Source organism: Pseudorca crassidens, chromosome 2, assembly GCF_039906515.1.
Source record: "Pseudorca crassidens isolate mPseCra1 chromosome 2, mPseCra1.hap1, whole genome shotgun sequence".
Lineage (NCBI taxonomy): Eukaryota > Metazoa > Chordata > Mammalia > Artiodactyla > Delphinidae > Pseudorca > Pseudorca crassidens.
In genome coordinates this window covers 13,157,723-13,178,273 of record NC_090297.1, presented here as the reverse complement: position 1 = coordinate 13,178,273, position 20,551 = coordinate 13,157,723, and the positions used below count along the sequence as shown (strand labels likewise).

Sequence of the window (20,551 nt, the reverse complement as noted above, 5' to 3'; positions counted from 1 at the left end):
TAGAACCTTCTGGCCAAAAGGAGGCTGAATGAAACTCTGGGCCAGCAGAGGGATTTTCAAACCAGGCAACTTCCAGATAAGATTTGTTGAAAACCACTAATGCCCACCCCCCATATTTTACAAACGGGGAAAATGAGGTCCACGGAAGACACGCAATTGCCCGAGGCCACGGGGACAGTAAGTGCATCCCCCAGGGAAGCACAATGGAGGGGGATCCTCAGGTCAACAGAGCCCCTCTGCAGACGACCCCTCCAGGACCGGAGGGCTGGGTCCTCGGTCTGGGGGCTCCGTCTGTAATGGGTTGTCACTGAGAACCACCAGCCGCTTCTTCCTTGAGCATCTGCTACCCCAAACCCCGTGCCTCTGGTGGCTCTCTGGGGCCTGTTTCCTGAGCTAGATCTGCACGTCTCTCTCTCCCTGTCCACACTGGCCAGGACAGCAATGTGAGGAGATGGCCTGGCCCTTTCATGGGCCTTGCTGGAAACTCCAACCAGACTTAAGGAGAAGGAGGCTAAGTGGGGAGAGCTCCAAGGTGCCCCTAGGAGAAATGCAGCACCGCTGGACCTTTTGACAGGCAGGTGCTGCCCTCTGCTGGTCCTGAGGGCCCGGCCAATCCCAGCCCTGCTAGAATATTCTAATAAAGTCTCTAATGGCCACGGGTGAGGGGACCCAAAGAGGTCACCGCATCCAGCCCCCTCATTTAGGAGTTGGCAAACTTGAAGTTTGGTGGGTGGGGGGATGTGACTGGTTCAAGGTCACACAGCAAGTTAATGGCAGAGTCGGGGCTGGAATTCAGTTCCGAATCCCAGCCCAGTGCTCTTTCTGGCTGAACTCTACCCAGAGGCCAGACTGCCAGGCTGGAGACCTTGGCACTCTGGGGTACAACTTATGCCAGGCCTCCTGGGCACCCTCAGCCCCCTGTTCCCCATCACTTTGCTTCTTGGGGGGCCACATCCAGCTGGGTGCCTGGCCCTTTCTGCCACGCAGCTGCTCCTGTCCTCTCAGACGGGGAGGGGGCAACCGCAGCCCTGGCTCAGACATTTCCATGGCAACTCCAGCAGGCTGGATGTCAGCCCGGTCGACAGAGCCTGGGTCCAAGACGATGGCAAAAACTCAAACGGCTCCCTGGAGGGGCAAGGCCCTGGACCCAGAAGTCCTGTCCATGCCAGGAAGCCGACTCCCCAAAATCAAGGTGCCCCATACAGAGCGGAGGAGAGCACAGGCTGTAGAAAGGAGGCCAGCTTTGGACGCAGCCAGCGGGCTCCAGTCCAGCTCGGATGCTACCAGCTGGGTGACCCCACAAACCCGTTCTTCATGGTCATGGGGACCTTGACATCCTGTCAGGATGGCCTTGGGGACTAGAGATGGTGGACATGAAGCCCAGCAGTGGCCACTGCTTACGAGGACTTCCTGTGGGATGCGTGAGCACTCACTAAGCAGTAACACTGTCAGCAGAACACTATGGGGGAGGGGCTATTCCACATGAGCCACTGTGACACACAGTTAGGAGCCAGGGACCCACGAACAGCAATTCTGGCGGATGGAGGGTGACAGCCGGGACAGAGCCCACTTAGCTAGTGTACTGAGGCCTAGGCAAGCCTGCCGACAAGACCCTCTGCAGCTCTGGGATGCAGCCCCCAGGCCCCCAAGATGCTTGCGTGTCAAAGCTCCCCAGAGTGGGCACCCACCCCCTCCCCAAGGCCCTGTCCCCAGCCAGGCCTCTAACTGGACCTCAGCCCAAGGGAGAAGGGGTTTGCACTGAGCCCTCCCCTTCTCACCCCCCTTGCCCTCCAGGGAGAGGCTTACACCTCAGATGGAGCCCAGGTTCAAGAAGAACCTCCCAACACCTGACAGTCAGGCTATCGCAAACCCCCCAAAACAGACACCAGTGACTTTTCCTTCCTGGGGACCAAGATGTCCTCAAATATTTGCTTCCAATTCTTGAACTCCGAAGGCAGGGCACACAGCAGACAGTAAGCATTTGACAAGAATCGTATCATTTAACCCTCACTATGACCCAATCAGGGAGGCACCACGGCCACCCCAGTTTACGCACTGAAGACACAGCTGGGACGTGCAGAGCTGGGATTCAGACCCAGGGCAGGGTGGCTCCCGTGGGTGCTCTTTCCCTCCCCCAAGCAATTCCCTGATGAGTCTGAAGGCCATGGTGCAGCCCAGCATGGGGACCGGCCATCCTCAGCACCGAGAGGAGAGATGCTCTTTCCTTCAAGCCCAGCATCCCCGCTCCCTTGAGAGAAAGAACCCAGCACACACCCCCATCTGGCTGGCAGTACAAGAGGTCTGAGCTCATCTACGCTGGGAGAGGGGTTGGAATAACAAGCCTTTCCGGGAGAACAGCCTTGGCTGCTGCTCTCGTCGGGCCAGCCGCGGAGCCCGAGTCCTGGACCCCCGGGACTGGGCCTGGGGAGAGGTGTAGGCAGGGACCCACACGCTCACATCTGTTCGCGGTAATTGGACAAGGCCCTGGAGCTCAAGGCCCTAATCCACCTGCTGCCGGCACGGAGCCGATGGGCACATGTGTCTGGTCCGGGGTGGGAGGCAGGTGCAAGCAGAGGGCACGGTGTCTTGGGGCCCAAATGGGGACATGCAGGCTCTGATAAGTCCCTCGGGAGCTCCACGGGCCCATCACTCGCGGGGATTCCCTCACAGCTCCCTTGGATCCCTCGGGGGCGGGGCGGAGGGTGGTGCTCCTCAGGAGAGGTCGGGCAGCGGGCTGGGAGGGGGCTGAGGACGTTTCCAGCCTACATGGCCCCAGCCCCATGGGCTTCACATGAGGAGACTCTGAGGCCCAAGTTCCCCCAGGGAGAGGAGGCAGATGGCTGCCCGCTCAGGTGGGCGTTTCTTGCAGGGAGGCCCCGGAGGCAGCGGCCTGTCTGTGACCCCACCACCCCGTGTGGCCTGTCAGGGCATGGGCCCGCGTCCTGTATTCCCCAGAGGCCCAAGGCCCCGGGGGGAGATGGGACAATCCATTCCCCACCCCAGAAGTCCTTCTCCACGGGATGCGCTAGGGCCAGGAGAGCCGCAGGCAGGGGCGACCTGAACCGTCCTCACCGCGAGGCCCACAGGCAACCCCCAGGAGGTAAGAGCCTCCCGTTATCAATAAATAAGGACGGAAGTCCTACAAAGGCCGGGACTGTTTGGTGGGGCGATCGCGCTGGGGCACATGCCAGCCAAGCCCCAGGGAGCGGCGGGAAGGAACAGGATCGGGCAGGGGGCAAGAAAACCCTCCTTGCCCAGCGGGCAAGTTATCACTCCTGAATCCCTTCTCTCAGCCGCAAGGAGTAGCAGCCCCTCCTCTGAGGGCAGCTGCGGGGATCAGAGTTCATCGCTGGGAAATGCCCAGAACGTAACCTGGCACAGATGCCTCTGGGAAGGGCCTGACCCCAAGTTGTCAAGACTAAAGGACTTTAAGTCATATCGCTGTTGCTGTTATTGTTGTTGTTGTTATTACGGCCACTGTCCACTGAGCACCCGCCACCAGTCAAGCTCAGTGCTGGGAACCTGACCCAGCCTCTCTCACTGAATCCCTAAATCAGGCTGTGGAACAGGAAACAGCAGCCCACGCCGCTGACACCAGCTTTCGGGAGCGCAAGCCAGATACTCAGCTCATCCGTCCTCTCCCGCAGCCTCAGCCCCCGCCTAATCTCTCACCAGTTCAGCCATTCCTACCCCAGAGCGCGGCCCCAGTGTCTGCCCACCAGGGCCGGGACCAGGGTGAGGAGAGCGGGGCACTCATCCCAGGGGCACATCTTCAGCGGGGCCCGAACACTCAGAGATATATTTTAACACAATCAAGAAAATATTTTAGCACGATTTGTTTACAATAAAAATGCAAAAAAAAAAATCCATAGTGAACAATTACTAAGAGTTTAAATAAAGACAGGACCTGACCCTGCCTCACCCTAATGCTGGCTCTTTATTTACCAAAAAAAGCCGGCAAACCAGGGCCACAGTTTGCTGGTCTGATTTTTTTTAAGTATTGTGTGAAAATATCACTTATTTCGACCATGAGTGCCTCACTCGTCTCGCACTAGCCCACCCCGGCCTCCAGCCTGGCCTCCTCCCCAGCCTCCACCTGCACCAAGTCCCACCCCATCTCAGCAGGACCCCAGCGCCAAGCTCTGCTCCGGGCTCTTGGTCTCCAGCCCGGCTCCCTCCGTGCCCATGGTTCACTCCCACACAAAAGCCAGAAGGATCAGATGATCCTTCCAAAATATAAACCAGATCGTGCCAGTCCCCTGCTTGGAGCCATGCTTGGCTTTCCGTTGCCAAGAATGAAATCCAAACCTGACCCAGCCTGCGAGTCCGGTGTGGCCCAGCTCACCCACCATTGGGCCTCCCCTCCCAGCTCACTGAGCTACAGCCATGCCAACTGCCCCAACCACCCCTATCATGGGCTTCTGTGTCAGTCTGTCTTGTCTTGTCAATATTTGAAATATTCTCCCCCTGGGGCCTCAAGGGGTTGGATCCTCCTCGCCATTCCGGGCTCACTTTTTTTTTTTTTTTTTTTTTGTGGTACGCGGGCCTCCCACCGTTGTGGCCTCTCCCATTGCGGAGCACAGGCTCCGGATGCGCAGGCTCAGTGGCCATGGCTCACGGGCCCAGCCGCTCCGCGGCATGTGGGATCCTCCCGGACCGGGGCACGAACCCGCGTCCCCTGCATCGGCAGGCAGACTCTCAACCACGGCGCCACCAGGGAAGCCCCGGGGCTCACTTTAAATGCCACCTCCTCTGAGAGGCCCTCTCTGACCCCCTAACTCCGTGGCCCCATCTCTGTATCTATTATATCGGATTTATTTTCTTTATAACACACAGCACTCTTTTCTGTTTGCTTTTGTTTGCCGGGGCGGGGGGGTATTACCTGTCTCTCCTCTAGATTGAAAGTTACATGTAGGCAGGAACCTTGTATGTTTTGGTCACCACCATATTCCCAGTGTCTGGCACAGAGCCTGGCACACAGCAGGTCCTCAAAAATTATATGCAGAATGGATGAATGAATGAATTGGCATCTCACGGGTATTTTAGCTGTTTAGAGCACCTATCTACAGCCCGGTTTGTCTCTTGGGGATTCACCTGGGCTTAGGTCCCCTCCCTGGAGCTCAGATGACCTCATCTCCTTGGGAGGGGAATGGGCAGTAACGACTTCAGGTGGAGGGGTGAGCTCAGCCGGGACATCGGGGACAGATGCCATTGGAAGTGGACATCCTTGTGGTTACAACCTGCGGCGCTGGAGTCAGCAAGGTTCCAATTCCTACAACTCACTCATCCTTACCGGCGGTGTTGTTTTCTTTAGAAAAATCACGTCACCTGTCTGAGCCTTAGCTTCCTTACCTGTGAGACAGATCTAGAAACATCTATTCATGGGGTTCTTATAAATATTAAAACAAGACAGTGACAGCAAAGCACCAAGAGGCATGATGGCTGTGGAGCCAAAGCTGACTGCCCCACGGCAGCATCATAAAGGGTGAAACCCACAAAGCCTGGCGCGGCCAGGTGGGCCTATTACAGTCTATCTTCTGAGCTGGAGTCACGCCATCAACTGATGAGATCATTGCTATTTGTTAGCTCAAAATGATGGAATTTTCTGTTCAATGACCCACAGAGGGCATCTGCCCCCTTTTCTGGGGGGGAAAGCTGACTCTGAGAACAACAAAAAGGCTCGATCAACTCCGTCAGCAAGAGGTCTAGAAGCTGAAGCTGGAAGCCAGGCCTCCCCTGCTGTGGGCACCCATGGAAACCCTGGTTGTCCCAGGAGCCACCTTCGTGGTGGGCTCAGCAAGATGCGTGCCACTCACCTGCAGGCTGAGGTCCCGGGAAGAGAAGGCGGGGATGCAGCAAGCCAGGATTGGGCACCAGAATGGGGCTTTGCTCTTCTTGTCCTCGTCCGGACACAGCCAGCCCGGCTGGTTCTCCTCCCCTGTGGCAAGAGGAAGGAGGTGGGAGGAGCTGGTCAGAGAGCGAGGACCAAGAGGACTTCCTGAAAGCCCAGGAAGCCACCGCGGGCCCCAGAGGCCTGGCCCGCATGCCCCACGGACCCAGCCAGCCGCTCCCCCAGCCCCACGCCTGCCCAGTGAGATGAAATCCAGCCTCACTCTACGGTCACAGCCATGGGTCCCAGGCTGGGAGTCGGGAAACCTAAGGCTTCTGTCCCAGCTTGCCCACCTTCTCACTGAGCAGCCTTGTGCAAATCCGCCCAACTCTGAGCCTCGATTTCTTCACCTATGAAATAGGGACGATGAAAATGCCTTCATCCTGCAGTTGCTGCGAGGATCCAGTGAAATAGCACATGTGACAGGGTTTCAAAAGGCATTAAGACACTGGGCACAGTCCAGGCCCCTGCTACCTTGACCTTATCTTCTAGAGGTGGGAGGCGGCCAAAAACAAGCAGGCGGACAAGAAGTTTTTGGATTGTGACAGCGCAGCCATGACACTTTTATACCTGTGATGACGATGGTCAAGAGGAAGACTCCCTCTCCTGCTCCCTTTAAGACCTACCCTGAAACCTAGGAGGTCACCTGCCTCCAGGTCCCCCAGTCGAGCTGGCATTGAAGCCCCTGGCAGCCTGTTAGAAGTGCACATGCTGGGCTTTCCTGGTGGCGCAGTGGTTAAGAATCCGCCTGCCAATGCAGGGGACACGGGTTGGAGCCCTGATCCGAGAAGACCCCACATGCCGTGGAGCTACTAAGCCCATGCACCACAACTACTGAGCCTGCGCTCCAGAGCCCACGAGCCACAACTACTGAAACCCGCACGCCTAGAGCCCATGTTCCGCAACAAGCGAAGCCACCGCAACGAGAAGCCCGCGCACCGCAACAAAGAGTAGCTCCCACTCGCCGCAACTAGAGAAAGCCTGCGCACAGCAACAGACCCAATGCAGCCAAAAATAAATAAATTTATAAGTTAAAAAAAAAAAAAAGGAAGTGCACATGCTGCTCAGGCCCAAGCCAAGCCTGGACCCTGGACCCTCACCTGGAGACTGCTGCGCTCAAGAGCATCTGCTCAACCACATTTTCTGTGGAGTCTCCTTCACATGGGTCTAGGCTCCCTCACACGCCACCACCTCCAAGAAGTCCTCCCTGACCACCCTGGCTACAATGGCCCCCTTCTCTCAGAAACCACACTAAACACCCTGTCTTATTTCCCATACAGCTTTCACAATCAAAAATCATGTTTTCTGTTTCCTTGCTTACGGTCTGTCTCTATATGTCTGTAGAATGTAAGTTCAAAGCAGTAGGGACCTGGGTTGTCTTGTCCGCCACTATCTCTCTGGCACCCAGCACGCTGCCCACACATAGTAAGTGCTCAGCGAACACGGATTGAAAGAATGAACGAGTGAGCAAGTGAGTAAACCACCATCTCTCCTGAGGAACTCTCCCTGCTAAGAAGCCCATATTCTTTATACTCCAACTGATGCCTGCCCTCCAGGGATCCCATGACGGCAGGGGCAGGGCGCAGCTCAGACACGCCCAGTATGCGCCCAGGCGTCAGGCACACTCTGAGTGCTTTACATATGCTCCCTGGCTGGTTTTCACAATAACCAAGCACAGTCAGAATAACAATTTTCACCTTATAGATGATGAGACTGACAATTAAGTAAGTCACGTGCACGGCTAGATGGCAAAACCCACATGCGGACCTAGGTCTGTCTGACTGACAGGCTGAGTTCTTTGCACTAAACCAGGCAATCTTCCAGCAATCAGACCCCCAGTGACACCCCTGGGCATGAATGACCCTGGACATGGTGACACTAGACAATGAGGAGGTACTCTGCCCCGAAGAGCCAGAGGCACTGGACAGGGCACCCCAGGTGAGAGGGGCCACTTAACGCAATGACATCAAGATGAGCGGTGCCTAGAGCTTTGGAGATGGGAGGAGAGGTCACCAATCAAAGGGTCCAACAGCAGCCTTCCCCCCCCACCACACACATCTACTCAGCTACAAGGAGGGAGGGTCAGCTCAGCCCAAGGGTGCCCCGCCACCACATGGGGACCTCCTGACCAGTCTTTCTGTACTCACTACTCCCCCCTACAGTTGGTCCTCCCCACAGCAGCCAGAGCCATCCTGCTAAACTTCCCCTGGACCTCGTTGGTCCCCTGCTTAAAAATGCCTACTGAGTCCCCGACCAGTTAGAATAAAATCCAAACTCTTCCACAAGAGCTGCAAGGACCCTCCTTCCCTCTCAGCCTCACCCCTCGGCTGCAGGCTCCACCATGCTACGCTTTCCTCAGCAACTTAAACGGGACGAGCCCGGAAAGCTCCCTCTGCCTGGAAGGCTGCACTCAGCTCTCTCCAGGGCTGGCTCTGCTCCTCTGCGAGGCTTAGGTTACGCCTCCACCTTCTGGGAAAGGCCTTAACTGACCATCATCCCATCCCCCACCTCCATCACTTTCTGTCTCAGCCCCTACTGGTGTGTGTAATGGCCCTGACCACAATTTCCAGCTCTTTTACTGGTTTGTCTCTTTTTTCCTCCGTGTGTGTGTGTGCGCCCGCGCGTGCGCGAGTGCACATGTATATGTGCGTGCGTGCGTGTGCACATGTGAGTGTTTCATCGTGCTTGTGTGCCCAGAGGCTCCCCTACAACGCCCACGTTCCCTGACGGCTGAAACCTTCCACACCGTCTCCTTCTGTACCCTCCAAACCCCTCACATGGCGCTGGACACACAGCAGACCATCAACACCCTTGTGTGGCATGAACACAGTCTCTTCCTGGAGCCTCATTTTCCAGATTTGTCAAATCGGAATGATGGCCACCAAGAGCAGTCACCACCCCCAACCCCCGGCCAGCACAGAGCAACACTGCAGAAATATGGTCAACTGGGGGGGGGGGGGAAACAGGAGGAACCAATCCAAGGGTACGAAGCTTTGCTTTTACAAGGTGAGTGAATCCTCGAGATTATCTGTACAGCCTGTAGCTAACAATTCTGTATGACGTGCTTAAAGATTGGCTAAGAGGATAGATCTTATGTTAAGCGGGCTTATCACACACACACAAAATAACAATAATAAGGAAGAGGGCAGGAGGGAGCTTTTCAGAGGGTGGCTTTGTTTATGGCGTAGACTGTGGCGATGGAGCTCACAGGGGTATGCTTACCTCCAAAGCCATCAAGTTGGATTCCTGAAATATGCACAGCTCTTTGTATGTGAATCACACCGCAATAAAGGGGCTTTGAAAATGCCGTTTAGGTCTGCGTGTAGGTCACAGCAGAAAGGAGCCGGAATGCGGGGCAGGTGCGGAGGCTCTTTGAGAAGATGAAGACATCCGCAAATGTCAAATTATTTTGTGAACAGCTGGCTCCAACAGAGGCTCCGGTGCCTGCCCCACCCCCTCAAGCAGTGGAGGCGCTGGACAGGGAGCTCACTCCCTAAACGGGCCAGAGGTGTCCCTGGTGTCAGGCCCTCTGCCCCACTGAGCCCTGGAGACAGAGTCGCATGAAACCTGGTTCCTGCCACCGAGGAGAGTCCATCAAGGAAAGTACAACGATGGCACAGCATGGGCATCACCGAAACAGAACGGCTGTGCGCGCCGCACTTCACAGTTTACAAAGCTCTGTCCCGCACGTCATCCCACAGCCACCAGGGGAAGTCGGAGTTCCCATCCCCGTCTACACTGGGGAAACGGAGGTCGGGGAGTCAAAGACAGGGTCCAGGAGCCAAGCAACTAACCTCTGGGGCATCTTGCACAGTGCCCGCGGCCTGGCCGTGACAGCCGAGACAAGCCCACCCGCCCTGGGGGACACCACTTCTCCTTGGCAGGAGCTCACATCACAGCCACCGCGCTGCCTCTTGGACAAGGCTCCGGGCAGTGAACAAAGATGATCAAGATTGGAGAGTCTGGCCCTGCTCTCAAGGAGCTTACAGTCACACAGACCCTCGCCTCCCCAGGGGCAGGAGCCCGAGAGAGCAGTCAAGCCCACCTGCTCGCCTGGAGCTCAGCGGGTGGAGATAAGCCCCCGTGCCCGCCCGTCACCACGTCGCCCCGAGCTCATCCCTCTCCTCCCGCCGCACACCCACAGCCCATCAAGTCCTGACAATTTATCACTATACGTTCCTTTAATGATCTGACCTTCTGGTTTCAGATGGTGCCTTCCCTGCCTGCGACTGGGAACGTTAAAAGAAACTGGAGTTGTTGTTCCCCATCTGCCACTGCCATTGTTCCCCTCACAAAACCAGAGTGGCTGAGACCACGTTAGAAGGCTGTTACCACTGGAAATTGAAAGCCCGCTTGGGATAAGTGACGTTAAGAACAGGCACCAGGGGCAAAGCTGCGGTTTCCAACTGACGTTAAGTGGGGGCTTATTTAGCGTCCAGCTCTGTTTGCCAGCACCCACCGAACTCGAGAGTACTCCAGGGGGCAGTGGGAGCAGCTCCAGGGCCGGAGCCCACGTCCCCGCTCGCTCCCCCCACCCCCTGAGCCCTCAGGACCACCCGCCGGCCGCAGGAAGCCGACTCTGCCAGAAGGGCCCTGCGGGGTACAGAGCTGGACACTTAACCTCTCCTAGCCTGGGGCCTCGTCTGGAAAATGGGGGAAATAATTCCAACCGTTTGGAGTTGTTGTGAGCACTGGAAAGACTATATTTAGTACCTAGTGTACACCAGGCACTCAAGGAATAGTACCCACTATGACCACCGTCCTCATGGTTGAAAAGCTGCCGCTTACCGTGCCTGAGGTCAGACCACCCACCGCCGCTGGGCTGAGCCCACCACCTGCGCTGGCCCTGCCCTGCTTCTCCCGCCCCACCTGCCTCCCAAACGCCTCCTGAGTCCCAGCACCACGCCCTTCCTGTCACTGCTGCCCCGGCGCACGGTTTGGAATGCCCTTCTCTTCCTTCTTAAATCCAAGGCCCCTCTCACGCTTCCCAGCACCACGGAGATGCTACTGGCCATGGCCACAGACATGCTGGGACCTCAGCACGCATCTTATCCTGCAGAGAGAGACGCCGGGGTCCAGGGAGGCCAGGCAGTGGCCGTGATCACCCAGCTGGGGTAAAACCCAAGTCGGGCTCCTGGGCCAGTACCCTCGGTCCCCCTCCTGGAGGGCAGACCTACCACTTCCGGCCAAGGGCTTGGGCAGGTCCCTGGCTCTGGGACGGTTGAGGGCTAATGGAGATGAGAGATGAGGGTTGGAACACGTTCGGCGGCACGCAGCCTGGGCCACGCTCAGGACTCCGCAACCAGATCCATCATAAGGTGGCACGTCAGTGTTACTGTGAGGAATGAAGGCTGGAAAACTAACCAAGCCACAGGCAGTGGGGAGAGCCAGCCAGGCCACGCCCAGCGAGGACCTGTCCCTGGGAGCGTGGGATTAGCCTGGGGCCTGCCCAGCCCTGGTCCTCCAGGGGTGGGAACCAGGAGGGCCATGGGGGGAGAGGCTGCAGGGGTCCCTGGGCCAGGGATGCAGGACTTAGAGCTGTAAGGGTTGTGGGGGGGACACGGGAAGGTAGAGCTGGAAGCCCCAATCTCCCCTTTCCCCACCCCCACCCTTGGAGCCTCCTATCTGCATCTCTTTTCTGGAGCCTTAATGAACAGAGACTAATTGGCAGAGAGAGGGGGAGGGCATCCTGGCACATGACTAAATGTCATGTGACCCCAGGCCAGTCACTTCCCCACTGTGAGATGCAGACGCCCCTTTCCTAGGAGCTTCTCCGGTCTGCCAGGCGCCTTCCAGGCACCATCTCCCCATATGCTCACAAGATACCCTATGAATATCCCCATTTTCTGATGGAGAATCCAAGGCATGCAGAGGTGAAATCGTTTGCCCAAGATCTCGGAGCTGGCAAGCGGCAGAACCGGGAACTGAATCCACGCTGTCTGGCCCCATTTCATGCAGTGCTAAGATCCCGCAATGCAACAGGGAAAAGGCCCGTGGAACTCTAGGCCAAGTTACCGAGGAAGCCTGCCCTTCTCAGGCCGCACAGCACAGCAGTGGCCACACTGGGATGTAAACTGGGTCCCCAGATTCCCCAGGACCCCTGCCCTTCCAAGGGACAGAACTGGCCCCGCCCTCTCGGATGCCAGGCACCCCCAACTCCAGCCCTCTCTTTCCCAATCTTTAGTGGATTATGATCTCAGCACGCTGGAGTCAGGGAGAGAGAAAGACGCAGAAAAAAAAAAAATGAAAAGAATAACATCCTTTGTGCATAAATGTTTTTAACGGTTCTATTTCTAACGGGCCTATTTCTAATGGACTTATATTGTTTTCCTCGGCACCAGGCACTGAAGATAAAAAAAAACTGGCAAAATAGAAGAAACAGATTATTCAAGCCCCAGGGGAACCCAGGCATTCAAATAAGATTTCAAATGACTCTCTTTCGATTAAAACTTTTGCTGCAGTGAAACCATGGGGAGATAAGGCAGCCGAGTGTCTTCACAGGCCGCCAAGAACAGAGATGCTCACATCTGTAGGCTCCCCTCCCACCAGCGCCAAGGCCCACTCGGCAAAGCGTCTGGGCTTCAAACGGGAGATGCACCTGCCTTTAGTGGGTGTACAAACAGGGCTCGGGAGCTTGCCCTGGACGCACTGCTCCACAGGAAGGGGACAGAGCGGAGCGGGTGGCCCAAGGCCCAGCAGGAAGGCCACCTTAACCTTTCCTCGGCTGGAATCTCCGAAGCCCTCTGCCAGGGCCGGGGCAGCCTCTACCTAAAACCCTTCCTCCACCCTCCGCAGGCCTCCTGGTCGCCCAGAAGCATCCAGCGGAGGGTTGTGCGATGTCAACACCCGATCCAAGAAGGGGCTGGCTGAGCAGAAGGCTCTGGTGCCGGCTCCTCCAAAGCCACAGCCTCTTCCCCGTTTCCCTCCCCAGTCTCCACATGCCTCTCTCCGAGGAGCAGCCAGAACGATCCACTTAAATAGAAATCAGTTCACACCGCTGTCCAGTTCTCTCAGCTCTGCAACCCACAGCCCCACGCGTCAAGAAAGAGCTCCACGCACCTCACCCTGGCTTTCTGGAAAACCTGCTCCCCACTTCCACCTGTTTCCCCCCACACCCCACCATTCACCAACTCTGGCTACCTCAGGACCTTTGCACTTGCTGTTCCAAAGCCTGGATCGCTTTACCCAGACCTCTGCACAGCTTCAGACGTCACCTCCTCAGAGGCCCTCCTTGACAGCAGTCCCGGCCCCCAGGCTCGGTGTCAGCCACGCATCCAGCTCTACCCCCTCACAGCACCAACCCCTCCCTGTTGATTTGTTCCTCATGTAAATCTCTGCCTGCCCCTCATAAACTGTAAGTTCCTTGAGAACAGGGACCTTTCTGTTTTTGTCATTGTTCTTTTCCCCTATGCCTAAAATTACTGTAGAGATTCAATAAATAGTTTTTTTGTTTTGTTTTGCTTTTTTGCGGTACGCGGGCCTCTCACTGTTGCGGCCTCTCCCGTTGCGGAGCACAGGCTCCGGACGCGCAGGCTCAGCGGCCATGGCTCACGGGCCCAGCCGCTCCGCGGCATGTGGGATCTTCCCGGACCGGGGCACGAACCCGTGTCCCCTGCATCGGCAGGCGGACTCTCAACCACTGCGCCACCAGGGAAGCCCAATAAATAGCTTTTTAATTGATGAAAGCCATTGACGAAGGTCCTGACTCCTTTCCAGAAATGTTTTAAAATCTATCGGAAATACATATTTATCTAGATAAAGATCACGCCAGGAATAAAAACAAACAAAACCCCAGAAATCACTGCTATTGACTGGAATCGGCAAATGGGAATTCTAGCAGGTCACAGCAAATAATGGTCCTGATCGGCAAGAAACTAGGCCTTTTGCCAATTCAAAAAAAGCACGAAGTAATTATAATTTAATGAACGTGGTTTGGCAGACAGAAGCCCACTAACGTGAGGAAGCAGAATGGACAGGGGTTAAGAGTGGGCTCTGGGAGCCGACTGCCCAGGTTCTGAACTCCTCCCTGCTGTGTGACCTCAGGCAAGCCACTGCACCTCTCTGGGCCTCAGAATCCTCAGCTGTACAAAGGGATTCACAACAGACTTTCCTCGTAGAGTTATTGTGAACGTGAAATGAAAGAGATGTGTGTAAAATGCTTAGAAAAATGCTTGCCACACAGGAAGCACTCTATAAATAGAAATACCCCTTATTTATCTGTACTATTATTAGGGGGTGCATAGGAGAAAAGAATTATAAAGAGGCCTTTGTTTGAGAATCGTTTAGTCTAACCTGCATCATTTTTTATGTAACAGTTTTATTGAGATATAATTCAGCTACCATAAAACCCACCCCTTTAAAGAGTACATCTCACTGGTTTCTAGTATATTCGCAGACTTGGGCAACCATCACCACTATCTAATCTGAGAACATTTTCATCACTCTCACCAAAAAAAAAACTTTAGTGGTGACTCTCCATTCCCTCCTCCTCCCAGGCCCCTGGCAACCACTAATTTACTTTCTGTCAATTCCCACCATTTTACAGATGGGGAAACTGAGGCTCGGAGAGGGGAAGTGACGTGTCCAAGGTCACGAAGCAGAGCCTCTGGCCCCAGTTGTTTCTCCGCTGCACCATCTCCCTCCACTCAGAAGCCTCCCTGCCCCCCAAGACTGGACGACGCCCTCTGACTCACATATACACTCCCCAGACCTCCCCTCTCCGCACTCCTGACCCCTGGGGCTTTACTCACGGAGTCCGATCTTGGCCAAGTGCAACCTGTTGACCCAGGAGATCTTGCTCAGGGGGTTGGGGGTGATGAAGACCACCATGAAGCTGATGGGGCGGCCGGACCTGCGGTGAGAGGGCAGGAGCATGAGTGCTGGAACGGGGCCTGGCTCACCCGGGAGGTACGCAGCTCTTCCCCCCAACCACCAGCCCTGGAGATAGAGCGAGGTCTGTGCAGAGCACCAAAGCATGGCCAGAGAGGCCAGTGGCCTGGCAAAGCCTCAGTCCCCTGGGGGAGGACTCCCTCCACCCACCACAGCCCCGGGGAGGGGGCAGGTAACTCCCCCGAGCGACCAGGCCGTGGCCCCCAGCCCAGCCCAGGCACCCCAGCGTGGGTGCCTAGCAAGGCCATGGGGGGACTGGCCCTCTGCAGGCTGTGACTCGAGAGGCCCTCCAGGGCCCCACCTGGTCAGGGCTCCACAGGCCTTGTCAGACACCGGCACACGCCTGACCCGGAGCCTCTGACTCGGGCCTGTTCCCAGCACCTGACACAGGGCACTTTCTTGGTAAATGTCTCCTGAACGGACACATAAATGAATGAAAAAATGAATGAATGGCAGTATGTACAGGCTTGGGGTGGCCAGAGGTCACTGTTGTCACCACACTGTCATCTCACCTTAGAGCAGCGGAAGCCCCTTCATTGTTCTCCAGGGCCCATTTCCCCGCCGTGAGCCATCCCAGCCCCCGGGAGGTGGACAGGAAGGTGAGGCAGGGGTGCAGAGAAGGGGAGAGAGCCGCTCCGCAGGCCACTGTGAGCCACTGTGCGAGGGCACCCAGAAGGTTCCAGGCTGCTGACCCTCAGACTCCAGTCCTGGGCCTCGCATCCTGGCTCCCGGACCTGCCTCAGACCACAGCGCCCCAGTCTCCCCTTCCCTGCAGCCACTGTGCTTGTAACACTGTCCCCGCCCAACCGAGAGGTCAAAACCTGGGCTCTGAGCCCCTCACTGCGCCAGCCTAGGCTTCGGAGTCAGACTCCTCAGAACGCAGCTCTGCCACCTACTTCTGAGCCTCGCCTCCCTCCTCTGTAGAGTGGGGATCAGAGAGATCGCCTTCCCCATCTCTGCGTCAATTCCACAAACGTCAGCTGTGGGTCGACCGAGCGTGAGCTCCTGCGGGAGCATTTGCGGGGAGGCTGGGCCCGTGAGAGCAGACCCAGGGCCTGGCCCCAGGGGACTGCACAGTCTACCGACCGCTGGCAGGGTGTCCCAGTAGCCTAACGGAGGACAGGCTCACCCCAGGTACAGATAGGTCGTTCGTTCATTCATTCATTCATTTGACCACGAGCACCTGCTCTGTGTCAAATGCTTTGCCGGGCACGGCCCACGATGCGTGTACGCCCACGCCCACCCCCGCAGTGCTGGCAAGCAGGCTGGTCCCGACGCCCCTCTCCAAGGCCCCCCTTCCTCTCACTTGTCGGGTTTCCCGGGAAGCAGGAGCCTGAGGCGGCACTTGTTGGCCGAGTGGATCTCCTCCTCCTTCACCCGCATAAGCCTCTGCAGGGCCAGGCACCAGTCTTGAGCCACGGTCATGTTCAGGTTCTAGGGTCAAGGAGGCCAAGGAGGTCACCATACAGCCCTCTGGCTCCCCGAAAGCCACCCCAGATCCCACAGCAGTCGGGGCCCCAAGGGGAGAGGAGCCGGGGGTCAGTGCGGGAGCTCGACCTGGGCGGCTCCCTCGCCACAAGCAGTGGGGGGAAGCCGACTCCCGGGCTCCAGGCCTTGGTTCAGACCTTCCCCCCTCCATGGCACCCCTCCTTTGAGAGGGACACACCCTCCCAGCCAGCTTCCTCTCCAGCCTGGGACGAGGCTCGGGAAGGAGCTGCAGGACAGACCAGATGCTGAGCAGAGAACGGAAAAAAAAAAAAAAAAAGTGCCCATAGCCGGGCCCTGCTCAACTCGAACCAGAGCTTCAACCCGAACCGCAGGCCGCCCACCAGACTTCCAGGTAGCGACAGGAGCTTCAGACAGTACCGCTGCTAGTGGGAGCCCAGAGGCCAGGGCACATCGGGGGACCGGGCGGGAGAGGAGCCCACCCACACTTTCCTGCCGAGGCCGGTGCTGGGTACCTGGTAGGTGCCGTGCAGCGTGCTGACAAGGAGGGTGATCTGCTCCACCACAGCCAGGTCCTTCTGCAGGTCCTGCAGCTCCTGGAAGAGGCGCGGGGGCCCGAGGTACACCTTATCTGGGCAGAGAGAGACCCTACTCAGCCTCAGGGGTGGGGAAGGCACCACCAAGGGCCCAAGCAGGTACTCACTGCAAAAAAGAAGAGCTGTCGCCCTGGAGATGTGGCACTAGAGATACAGAAGGAAATGTACCAGGCTCTTGTCTGCTAGTGGGGACAAATCCAGTCACGGGTAAAGTCTAGCGCCTAGGATCTGGGCCACTCTCAGTCTATACAAAGGGTCACAGGAGACCAGAAGACTGAGAACCAACTGTGCCCATGAGAGGCGAGGAGACTTCACAGGCCCAGGAGAGCCGTGGGCACTGCCAAAAAAGCAAAACCGCAGGTGCAAAGGCACTGTGGCATAAGGAAGCCCAGGAACAGTAAGTTGTTCAAAGATGTACTAAGAACCTACTATATGGCAGGTTCTAGTCTACATGTTGGAGACAGCTGCAAATGAGACAGACAGGGTCCCTGTTCTTGCGGAGCTTATGACCTGGTCAGGGTCAGGGAGGAGTCAATTAACAACTGCAGATGGTGGGAGGTACTGGGGAGAAAGATATCGGGGTGATAGGACAGAGATGGGATGGGGGCTGAGGGTGCCCTGATCTCTGGTGATGATACAAATGCAGTGTCGGGGACGTGGAGGGAGGGCAGCAAGAGACAGAGTGGGAGGGCCCAGCGGGACTGGATGGGAGGTCCCTGAATGCCAGGCTAGGGAATTCGGGCTGTGTCCTCTACACCATGGTTACTCAAGCTGAGATCTTACAGAATCCCAGCGAGGGGCGGAGGCATGTAATTTGGATTTTCATCGAGATGATTCTCTAAAAATCAGATGCACATCTTCAGTCACCTGGATACAATGGCTTTAAAGCCACAGGCTGCTGCATGGTACCAGGGCTTCCGTGGACTTTGGTACCACGTGATGGTCACCAGGTAATGAACACAGAGCAAGGTGGGCGTGGGCGGTAAGAGATACGCTCACACCAAACCAAGGGCAAAGGAGGGCTCTGCAGCGCCCCAAACGGCGTGAGCTGGTGGGAAATGGAGATCACCGTGAGGCACTCTGGGGTACAGGTGCAGAGAACTCAGAAGGACCTGCCCCATAAGAGGACCACGTCTATGTTGAGAGCAGTTTGGTGCCAACGAAACAACATCACCCATCACATTAAATGAATGCTGTTACCTGAGTTTTATTATTTTGTAGCATCATTTTTATTCCACTTGTGATTCTGTTTTGGTTTTATGGTTGTTCAAGGGATAAAGCATAAGGAGTTTATTATACCTAGTCTTATACTTGCACATATTTGAATAACAATATAATAAAAAACCATTCAAGGCCACCTGGGGTTCAACAAGGATTTCTTTTTTCCTCTTTCAAGGGGGTCTGGCAGCCTAGTACTCTACTTTGAGAAATGTGGCCACAGATACCACAGTGGCTGAAGGAGCATTGCCAGAGCAAGAGCCCGAAGGGTGGGGGGAGAGTGGAGTGGAGCCAGGGCTAAAGGCACCGCTGAGGGGGGCAGATGGGCCAGGAGCCCCTCCCAGGGGGCTTCTGTGAACAGAGAGCCAGGAACACAAGACAGCCTCCCATGCCTCCCAGGCCTGGGGAGGGGGACACAGCAGCTGAAGTGGGCGCAGCCTTCCGAGGACGCGAGTGTGTGGTGAGTCCCTCCCTCAGATCCACCTCCCAGGTCAGGGATGGACAGAGCTGGTCAGTGGGGAGGGGTGACAGCCAAGTGCCTTCCCGCTGGCCATGCAGTTACGTCCTTCGTTCATTCAACTAATGTCTATTTACACCCACCACATACCAGGCTCCGGAGGGCTACGGTCACACCAAGGGAAAAGACAAGATGGAAACCAGACCATCACCATAGAGGTGAAAACACACCCGGGCCTTGGGAGCACTGGACGGGGACCTGGCAAGTCCAAAGGAATCAGGAAGGGCTTCTCTAAGGAAGTGTCACCTGAGCTAAGATGAGTAGGGGCAGATAGACAAAAACAGGATGGCAGGAGAACACTCTGGAGAAGGGCAGAGGCCGGGAGAACGCCCTGGGGCAGGAGGGGGCTCAACCCCCCAGGAACGGAGAGGTCAGGGCAGCCAAGCCCAGGGAGTGAAGGAGCGGGGAGGGCTGAGGTGGGGCGGCAGGTGGGCCCCCAGGACGGGAGTGTGGGCCCGGGCGAGAACCTGGGACTTCACCCTGAGAGCAGTGGGAAGCCACCGGCGGATTTCAGGTGGAGGGTGACACACAGCTCTGACACGCATTTTGAAAAGTCGGCCTGGGGAGGGTAGAGGATGGGACGGGACAGGACAGGAAGGGGCAAAGGGGAGGGAAGGGCAGCACCAGGAAGTTCCCGCCACAGCACTGCGGAGATGGAGAGGACGGGGCGCACGGGGGAGCCTGTCACCCCGAGTTCTCACTGTCCTTGTTGTCCTGGGCCCTGAGGGTTTCAGGGACAGGGTGAGTGTCACCGGGGCCCCTCACTGAATAGACGGGGGAACCGAGGTCCCACATGGAAGCAAGCAATGGCCAGGCAGGCACTGGAGGTCACCCTTTCTGATCCAAGGTCACTGCGTGTGCACGCATGCGCGTGCACGTGTGTGTGCACGCTCGCCAGGGTGTACAGGACTGGGGTGGGCAGGGGCTGTGAGGGGTGACTGCGTGCAGCATGCATTTGCACACTCAGGTAGGGATGTGGGTGTGTGTTTGTGTACAGTTATGTACAGCAGGAAAAGTCTCTGGGCCAAGTGCCCGCGGGCCTGGGGGCCGAGCCCGGGCAGGTGCTCCCAGGGCAGTGTCGGGCAGGTACTCACTCTGGGCCTGGCCCGCAGCCGAGGCCTTCTTGGCGCCGGCGTGCTGGATGAGTACGTTGTCCTTGTCATAGGAGCTGCCCTCCTGGCCCACCTCCATCACCTGCACCTGGGGCAGCGCCGTGTTCCACTTCACCACATACTTGGGCCCCAGGGGCACCAGGCTGCTGATCTCCAGCTGGCCCCTGCCAGGAAGAGAGGACACGGCCCTGGAGAGCCCGCAGCACCCAGCCCCAGGGCCAGCCAGAGCCGCTCCTCAGCAGGTCAGCTCAGCCAGGCACCTCACAGCCCAAGCACAAGCCCTCAGGTCAAAACCAAGCCAGGCGGAGCAGGGAACGGAGGAAGGGGCAGAAGCATCAGGGCATCCAGGCCCCAGCCCCATATCCAGAATCACACGCCCACCCCAAGCCTTGGCGCCCCTACCTGTGGTTGGCAGGCCTGAGGAAAAAGACAAGAAGGGTCGTTATCGTTACAGAGTGGTTTCCGTAAAAACCACTGCAGCCGCTGAGACCCCCCGGGGGTCGGCCACTGGGCTGGGCCAGGTGTGGGCAGAGCGGACCACACGGAGGGCCTTCTCCCTGGAGTGGGCACTGGTCTTCCATCACCTATTCCCACAGTGGCCCTGCTAGGAAGCCTGTACTATTCCAGGAGAGGATACTGATGCTCAGACAGGTCACGTGACTCACCCCAAGTCACCCAAGATGAACCCCTAAAAGTGAGCCACTAACACCCTCATCACACTTTCACGCCATGCTAGGCTCCAAGCAACAGGAGGGCAGAGAGGGTGTAGGTCAGATCCCTGGCACCTGCACAGAGTCCAGGATATAAACGGGACCTAAAAATTATAGTGCTTGGGCTTCCCTGGTGGCGCAGCGGTTGAGAGTCCGCCTGCCGATGCAGGGGA

The 20,551-nt window shown here is 57.1% G+C and overlaps 1 protein-coding gene across 10 annotated transcripts in view; it reads right to left on the bottom strand.

Annotated features, from left to right (window-relative positions):
- Nucleotides 1-20,551, bottom strand: part of ARHGEF10L (Rho guanine nucleotide exchange factor 10 like) — a 162,086-nt gene that overhangs the window by 39,896 nt on the left and 101,639 nt on the right. For all 10 annotated transcript variants that reach the window (XR_010939627.1, XM_067722085.1, XM_067722053.1 and 7 more), the window contains 5 exons: nucleotides 19,651-19,832; nucleotides 16,741-16,856; nucleotides 16,086-16,213; nucleotides 14,641-14,741; nucleotides 5,817-5,938 (listed from right to left, as the gene is read on the bottom strand). Coding sequence is in view for 9 of the 10 variants with exons in the window: in XM_067722085.1 (XP_067578186.1) it covers nucleotides 5,817-5,938; nucleotides 14,641-14,741; nucleotides 16,086-16,213; nucleotides 16,741-16,856; nucleotides 19,651-19,832 (649 nt within the window). In the remaining variant the exon portion in view is untranslated. The remainder of the gene's footprint in view (nucleotides 1-5,816; nucleotides 5,939-14,640; nucleotides 14,742-16,085; nucleotides 16,214-16,740; nucleotides 16,857-19,650; nucleotides 19,833-20,551) is intronic.